The 9,433-nt window shown below is 42.3% G+C and overlaps 1 protein-coding gene across 1 annotated transcript in view; it reads right to left on the reverse strand.

Annotated features, from left to right (window-relative positions):
* ptc (protein patched) overlaps positions 1 to 9,433 on the reverse strand; it is a 95,585-nt gene that overhangs the window by 56,414 nt on the left and 29,738 nt on the right. The window contains exon 2 of the mRNA XM_017905002.1: positions 9,082 to 9,274. Within this exon, the coding sequence (XP_017760491.1) occupies positions 9,082 to 9,274 (193 nt within the window). The remainder of the gene's footprint in view (positions 1 to 9,081; positions 9,275 to 9,433) is intronic.

Below are 9,433 nucleotides of genomic sequence, written 5' to 3' on the forward strand. Positions count from 1 at the left end.
CTTCCGATCTTCCTGCGGCCGGGCACCGTCTTTTCCTCTCTAGACTCGAAACGAAACCGCCTCCTCCGTATACGGATGTTCGGCAAGAGAAAGAGAAAGAGGAGAAAGGGAAAGGAAGGGAGTCCCGAGAGAGAAGGAGACGCAGAGAGGTCGGCGCGTGTGCCGTTGGGCTTCTCTGTTTAGCGAACCTACCGCGCCGGTGTGTACGCGAAAATAAAGGCAAAACGTATTGAATTAAGTGGCCGTGCTCGATGTTCGATTCACAAAAGCGGGGGTCTGCGCCATCTGCGTCCCATCCGCGAGGAATATTCCCGCGATCCACCGCGTAATATCGAATAATTACGCCACGGTTCGATCACGTCATGGCGCCCGCTCCGTGTCAACCGCCCCTGCTTCCGGCACGGGGCCCGCGTCAACCCTTTGCGCTCCTAGGTTATCTTACCAGAAGGATGTCGCGGTTTCTTTACTATCACGAAGACGATATCTTTTACCATAACGTGAAAATAAAATAAAATAAAATAGGGGTAGTTAACCACTTGCGCTGGTAGAACGTGTCACGCACGTCGTAATGCTTTTGTCACAGAATCGCCAACGACGTGGTATACACGTCGTTAGGCAATTGTTACAGAAGCACTGGACCGTTCTGGCACACGTGTCTGTGAATTTCTTGCTACTGCAAGTGGTTAAGTAGCATTTAATTTTACTTAGTCACTATATACATATATATATTTATTATATTGTTACGAGATTTTCACATCTACCCGGTATTCGGCCAAGTAGAGAGGATCGTAACTTCAGGGAAGAACAATCCAGCACCTTCCAGAATGTTCCAACAAATACCAATCGGTTGTTGACTATAAAAAGGACGTCTTCCACCGAAGTACAGATAGAACTGTCAACCTTTCAATAGGGGAAATCTATTCAGAGACGTGTTCATTGGAAATCTTAGGAAATCCAGCAATCGAGCTTGTAGAATAAGTATTGTGAACGCGATTTGTATCAATTGATGCCAAAAGTGGGATTGCTGAATAATTCTAATCATGGTAAAATTTGCCGAGCTGAAAATCCCACAGCTGAAGAAGGCGCTGGATTGTTCTTCCCTGAAGTTACTCGTAACAGTATATTTCATACGATTAGATTAAAATTCGAGAAATTCTTCAGTCTTTATGCATCCTTGGTTCGAAACGCGTGAAGTATACCTTTGCGCTGCTAGGTTATCTTATCAGAAGGATGTTGCGGTTTCTTTACTATTACAAAGACGATATCTTTTACCCTAACATGAAAAATAAAATAAAATTGGTGTAGTTAAGTAGCATTTAACTTTACCTAGCCACTATGTATATTTATTATATATTTCATATAATTAGATTGAAATCTGAGAAGTTCTTCGAACTTCGTGCACACTTGTTCGAAACGCGTGACGTATAACTATGGTCGCGTAATTAGTATAGCTTATAAGACTAGTCACTGTATTATATTTAACTCTTTGGAGCACGCTGGGATTAAAAGTGTCCCACCTTTTTGATGCACCGTAATGCATGGTGGGCCATTTTTAGTCCCATTTGGAAATATCGCAATAGTTGCACGCGCATAGGTTTATATTTTGCCTTATTTACGTAAAGCAGTTGGTAAAATTGTAAAAGTAAGTTAATCTTTATAAAAATTAGTCCCATACCAATTTCGTTTCACTTAAAACGCACTAAAATCTCTATGCAAAGAGCCAGAGTACCGATTAATCATTTAAATCTACCAAGACCAGTTACATTAAATCCAATCGACGCATACCTTCGTATAAACCCTCTATTTCTGAAACTGGAAATTTTTATACTCTTTGCTCGCATACGAATATATTAATTTCTAGATCGGGGGTAGCGATTATATTCCGTAATTTGGTTAATCGTACCAAGCAGCCAGGTACTTCATAATTATTCTTAACCAGTCCATGCAAAAAGAGACTTCGTCAATGGCCCCTCCCTGTCCATCGCGTATTAAAAACTCGAGTGCACTTCCGGTATGAAGAACTTCAAACTAGAGATTCGAATTATATTTCCAACCCCCTAATTGTTAAAAATAAATCATTCTAAGTAATTTCCGAAAATTACCCGCTTCCCGAATCTCGATTACGAAAAATATGCAAAAATCTCTGACTTCGCAAAAATTCCATCGCGATCTCATACTTTCCCCTTCTTCCTACCCTCCTTTCTGCTCCGGGCAGTTCCTGCGCGCGCAATTCGAGGGATAAAAGAAATGGCGTACGGGCTAATGCTCGGTGGAGGCACCCAGCCATAAAATAAACAGGAAACGCGTAACGGGTATGGGCGCAGGTGATTGAAAAGCAACACCCGCTTGGCTTGTTCATCCACGCTGGATACCACAGTGACGGGGCCGACGCGCAAACGGAAGCGAAATAATCGCGCAAAACTCAAGCCGATATTACGCGCATCCGCCGGTCGGCCGATAACGCTGCGCCATTATAAATTATCCGAATACCCACGCTCGAAGGAACGATCCGTTTTAATCGTAGATGGCTGCCACCGGTCTCGCGTGCATGCACGAAGGATGATCGAGAAGATCGACGGGAATATCAATTATTCATGAAACGTTGATCGCCATTTTGTCACGTGGTTTCGTGCGTTGTCCTGCGTTTGCAGAGTATTATTATTGCGCCGGTTGTTTTCATTCGATAAAGATTATGTATTTATAACGTCACGTGTAAATCGTTTAATGACTATCATCGGGTATCTTATCTGTTTTCAGGCGGGATACCGTATGTCGCGCAGGTAGGAATGTAATTTGTACACCGGGTAATTTATTCGCAGGTAATTAGTCGAGCGCTGTTATTTCCCCTTGGATAATAGATTTGACGCCACCCATAATCGTTCGGTATGCTAATATTTTGGTTATTTTATTTTATTTTGTTCCTTGGTCCATTTCGAGTTATTCGTATATATCTTGGTCTCTGCAACGCGGTCTTGGACTGAGAAAATTTTTGAAATTGAAACTTCTGTTTCGGAAAAAGTAAAGTGCTCTTGATCACATTTTCATCTTCGTCTATGAGGAGTGTCAATGTCTCCATAGTTACGCCAATGGCGAGAATGTATCGAATACGTTTGGTGCACGTTTGGTGTTAAATCGTCGCAGTTTCATTAAATGAACACAATTTTTGATAAAATTTTACGAAATTATTTATTAATATATTTGGTATTTCTTAAGAGAGTAATATTTTATAAAACATTCACCCTTGTGAAGTGGAACATCACAAAATTGAAATTGGCAAGGCTTTTGAGGATATTTTTCCTCTATCTTTTCTTTTCTATGTTCCTCAGTCTGACTTTAACTCAATTTAGTTTAAACACTCTCTCGTTTTGTTCAAACACTCTTCTTTCAGGTCTTAGAAACGCTCCTCACATTCTCTCAGAACTATATTCCTATTTCATTACATTCCCATAGTAGGTTTAACAGATAGAGAGTACTACGTCCAATGATAGCAAGAAAAAAGAAAAAAAATATGAAAATCGCGTAAAAATTGAAAAATAATCTACGTGACTGTAAGTAAAGTATTAACTCTTCAAGAATTACATAAAATTCCCGATTTCCATCCACATTGTTCATGATACCTTGCAAAATATGGATTCCCAAGATCCCCAATAAAAGATTCCCAATAAAACACGTCAAAAGTCACGCTTGTATCGGTAAATATATCAAGCGTGTACATAACCTCAAAACTGCTAAAACCGAGCACCGCTAAACTCGAACGTAGCGACATCTAGGAAAAGCGTCAATCAAGCCAAGTGTTTAGACGCGGGTGGTCGAGTAATCAAATCTCCGTCTGTATATTGATTTAAAGCAACCCGGGAATCTCCATCTCACGAATCCCGGAGAATAAAACGCGGACAATTAAACAATGAACGGCGAAGGAGACCCCCGTGTCGCCAATAAAACCCCCTCAACTACTCCCCGCGCGTTCCACGGCGAGACAGGGTAAAGAGCGAAATCGAGGGGACCATAAAGCAACGTTTATCGATCTCACGGCGGAATTTATACCCGTCAGAGTCCTTCGCGGAATATCGTCGAATCGCGCGGCGAAAGTCGTAAACTTCCATTCTTTTTCCGCGCGCGATGGCCGCATCTTTCCCGAACAGTCGTTCCCGGCCACTCGGCCCCGAACAACACAGCGCCCGCATATCCCGCGTCGACTGCAGTCACCTCACGGATATCCGGTACCGATCCGCGTGGCGCACGCATGCGGCACATCTCGAATCACCATCTCAGGGCCCCTCTCTCTCCGCTCGCACGGCCCATGGCCGGTGTCGCGCGCTATCGCCCGCGCGTCACGTGGCCCGCGCAGCAACCCCCGCGCACGCGCAGACGCCACCGATCACCCGACCGCAAAAACACGCGACGCCGCCGTGCAAATTGCTCGACGCTTTTTCAGGGGTCGTTACTCGTCCCTGATATGCTATTAAATTAGGCGGCATAGGGGCGCGGAATGTAAACGGCGCGCTGAGCACAGAGGTCGCTGCGCAGCAGGCGTTTGCGCGGGAGATTCGATTCGGAGATAAGGTGTCGGACCGTGGGGACATTCGCGTAGTCTATTGAACGTTTTCCTAGGGTGTTTCGGGATTTTTATAGGGAATGGATGGTTCGTGGAGTAGATTTAACAGGATTTTGTTAATTCTGAAGTAGTTATTAGAATATGTTGTATGTGATAATAGAGAGTTAAGTGAAAATTGTAATAAATTCCTGTTTTGTATTTCGTTCCTCTCTGGGTTGGTTTGGGATGTACGATGACGCGTGCAAATCTATGATTCGAGTTTATATCGAGAGAAACTATGATCGAAGGTACCGTTTACTTTTATCGGCGAGTTAGGATGGAATGCATGAGATTGCACAAAGCCATTTAGATGGTTTTAAATAAAAGAACTAAAATTCGAAATGATATATCGTATATCACTGGAGCTAAGCATTTTAAACCTTTGCACTTAGGAAAATAGTAATTCGAAGACTTTCTGCTATAAAGTCGACGATATTTTCAAAACGGTAAATAGGAAATGGTATGCAAATTAAGACGTAGAATTATTTTACATTCCACGCATCGTTGGGTAATTTTAAATTTGATATATTAACATCAATCTTCGGAATCTGATTAAATGGCGACTGAGAGTTGCCTCTGGAGCGCAAAGGTTTAAATATCGTATATTTACCTCGTTATTTATATAAACCAACTAAGTTTGAATCTTTTGATCTCGTCCGCGTTACATTTAAATAAATATAAAAAAATTAAAAAAAATACATTTACCTATTTCGATTTGTTAACTCTTTGCACTCGACGACTATTTGACTAGAGAAGAGTAGAAATTCAAAGATTCTCTACTAAAAAACTGACGATACTTTTCTAAGCGCTAAATAAAGTATCGTATAATAATAGAATTATAGAATTATTTAATTTCGATACCTCGCACACTGTTACATTACCTTAAATTTGATATATTAATTAATATCGATCTTCCAAATTTTATGTAATGGTAACTGAAGGTAACCTCTCGAGTGCAAAGGGTTAATTTTAAACCTGATCAGACTCAGGTCCCTGAATTTCGTCTAACTTTATCCTGGTTAAAGCATTCCCCCCGAAAGGTGCACAGTGTTAATTGTTATAATCGGTCGAAAAGGAGAAAAAGTCGCGGTATTCCTCTATTAAATCGCCATTTAAGAGAACCTCGCGAACGTAATCTTTTCCATAATTCGCGAGGAAACATAACGCGGGATTCCGCGGCGAATGGTTGCAAGCTGGCCGAAACCTTTCACCGCAATAAGCGGTAAATCGTTTCTCTAAAACGTTCATAAAAGCATTAAGGCGCATCGCGGGCCCGTCCGACGCGTTTAAAAATCCCAGCGTGACCGTTACCGCGGTCCCTGAAATTCCCGGCTTCGAGATGGATGGCTTTTTAACGATTTTCCCGCGTGATTATCGCGGATGCAAATTTTTGCCAACGACCCGGCCGGTATTACGTCCCGTAAACGGGCGTCCGCTCCGCTCCGCTCGCGCTCCGCCGGATCCGAGGCGCTATTCGAGAGCAAAAGCCGCGCGCGCGCCCGGCAAACTCGTTTGCTCATTAAAATCTCATAAAACGCTGATACGTCTTTAATCTGCCGTCCGCGAGCGTTTCCCGCGCTCGAGGAAATCCCGAGTGTGGCCTTAACTTTGATTCCTAGACGGTGGACGATCACGGCCAGCTCCCCGTGCCAAGCGGACCGAGACGAAAGAATCTTTGGAACAGTTAGCCGCTGAGACACCGGCACGCTGCAGCATCTGTGCTCCTCTTCGCCGGCAATATTTGTCCCCGATACCCGAACAGCACTTTTCATTGTTCCGTCTTCTCGTCGCGAAACGCCCGGTCGTTGAACCGCACCGTTTAGGCGCCGAATCGAATCGCTAGGTGAGGATTGACGACCAAGACTCAGGTGTTACGAGCTACAGTACCTTTCAAATGTGGTTTTCAATGGATTTCCAGGAATTTTAAGAAGGTGTATTTCGAACAATTCTAATTTGATTTTACAAGAGTCAGGTGTTACGTAAGATCGTCACGGGGTGTGGGAAATTATTTTTGGGACCGTGACAGGACACAGACGAACTGTGTGACGCAACACACTGTGGGATTTTCAGTTTCTTTAGTTTCTTGGGGAATTTTAAAACGGTATATTTTAAGTAAATTTTGGAATCAGAATGATATTGAGAAAAATACAGGAGTATTTAATTGTTTTTGGAGAAAGGGTACCCACGATACTGGCATTGCCAACATTTATAACGATAATATTTTTACGGACGAATGTTCATTCAACGACGACATAAGCGAATATACAGACACCATATGTCTCCCCCCTGGCTTGAAATCACAAACGTAGGCCTCGAAATCGGAATTTTATTTAATTTACTAACAGCCAAAATATTGTACTTGCACACGAGTCCACGTGATATTGAAATAATACGAAATATAGGGTGTCCCAAAATTCACGTAATTAATAATTTTGATAAAAAACGAACAAATCTTTCTCATTTTTAAAATATTGCTCAACAATGAAGATACGTTGTTCTTTCGTGTGGCACACCATTTTTAACCATTTGAATTTTTTTAAATTCAAAGATTCTCTACTAAAAAACTGACGATACATTTTTTAGCAATAAATAAAGAATTGTATAATAATGGAATTGTAGAATTATTTGATTTCGATACCTCGCACACTGTTACATGACATTAAATTTGATACATTAATTAATATCGATCTTCCAAATTTTATGAAATGGTGACTGAAAATCACCTCTCGAATGCAAAGGGTTATTAATCCTGAACTGTCAGCTGTCACGCTGTCTATTTCCTTTCGTTGGCAACACTTTACCGCGCGAATGGCGCTAAATTCAAATCCTGCGTGAATTTTGGGACACCCTTTACCTATCTACTCCAAGACGTATACCTATTGTAAATGTATCAAAATATCTACCAATTTAACGATTAAGTAATCCATACAAACTACAATCTCCCTAATTAGCAAGAAAAAAGAAAAAATTCTTTAAAATATCAAAAATAACAAAGAAATAGAAGTTTAAATCCCTTATCGAGCCATACGACCACCATAGTCCCATTTCCCGCATCTTTCCCACCCACAACGCGTATTGCTGGCTTTCCCATTCGAAAGTCGTTGGGGATTTCATTTCGGCGGCTCTCGCTTGAAGTCGAAGTTAGCAACGGGGTGTTCGAATTAGCGTTTCGGACCACGGATAAATATAGAGGGCCACCCAGCGAGCAAACTAATGTACCGTGTGCCTTCAGCGTGGGGATAGAGCAGAGTCTGCTTTCTCCCTCTACCCAATCTCCTTTTGTCGCACCATTCTCGCATCCTCCCCTTATCCACCGCCCCCTGTATATATTTTCACCCGAAAGCGTCCCCTTTCCGAGTTACACGAGCTCCCACCGACCTCGAAACCTCGACTGCCGACGAGTGATAAGCCATTAAGCCCAAACCGGATGGACCGACGACGTTTTCGCGCAACCGTGCCCTCGGCAACCCCCCGACTACCCCTTCTAGCTTGTTCTCCGACGAACCGAATTTTCCAAGCGTTCACGTGGACCAGGATAGAGTATATTCCCGACAATTTCGCGCGATGGGGAATATACGACGGTCGCAGCGTGATTTAAAGGAAATTCCCTGACTGACTGAGCCGCAGATGAGTCTAGCTACTCCGGATGAATCGTGGAACGCCGGGGAACGCGGTGCTGTAAAGCTCTTAGTCATTCGTCAAATCTCTTAATTCCTCTGAGGGTTATTAAAGTGGTTTCTGTGCAATCATCGAGTTACTTCAACCTTTTAACGCTTGCGAGCCAGGCAAAGGTTAACGTCTCTATGTCGAGAGGCGAGTACGAGGTTTCAGAGAAGCGTATAGGAATGGAGATGTTACTGGTGAAATACTCGATTGGATAGTGTTGTACTCGGTCAAATTTTCGGTATTTGATTGATGCAATGGATGTTTGTTCGTTTGGGGAAGTCTGATTATCTTAGGGGTCACTGGGGGGATTATCTTGGCACTGTTAAAATACTTGTCGATATAAGAACTGCTTTAAAAATGATCCAGTTAATCTATAAGTAACATGGATACTTTAGGAAATAGTTTGTGGAGTGGGGAATTTATTAGAAAAATATTTCCAAAGATACTTGGAAGCTCGAAATACATTGGTAAATATAGAGGAATATAGATCCTAGTCTCTACAGCAAACTAGCATAATTTCTCACATAAATAGGTGTGTGTAATTATTCGAAGAGATTGTCAGGAAATTATAGCAATCGATAGGAAAGATACTGCGCTACCTCGGCAAAGAAAGAAGCTTTGGAAAGTGAACCAAGCGAAGACAACTGCGTTCCAAGTTAACAGTGACACTGTTTCGTAATTTCGCGGGCCATGTGGAAATGAGTTTTCAGCGCGAAAATGGTCGAAGCCAGAAGCATACGATATCGATCAAACGCCTTGTGGTATCTTGATCGGCAAGAATGGATTTTAATCGAAAGAGATATCTCGAAAAACGTACTCACCTTGAACCCAGAGCTGCTCGGCCTTGCTGTGAACTTGAGCGGACTTGAGGGCGACACAGAACGTAGCCAAAGCGACGATCGCGAGAAAGAGGACCTTGCCTGCGTGCCTCTGCAGGAAGTAGCCCAGCTGACTCAGCTGATCCTGCAGCCTTGCCCTGATCCACACCGCAGACCTCTGACCTTCCGCTTTGCCCTGAAAAACAAGCAGTTTGCAACTTTAGATTATCATCGGGATGACTCAATGGAGATGTTTAATATTTTTCTTAATATTTATATATTATTATTATTCTTATTATTATTATTATATTTATATTATATATTATATAATATTATATATTCCATTAATAATATT

This window comes from Eufriesea mexicana, unplaced genomic scaffold, assembly GCF_001483705.2.
Source record: "Eufriesea mexicana isolate 0111107269 unplaced genomic scaffold, ASM148370v2 scaffold3550, whole genome shotgun sequence".
Classification (NCBI taxonomy): Eukaryota; Metazoa; Arthropoda; class Insecta; order Hymenoptera; family Apidae; genus Eufriesea; species Eufriesea mexicana.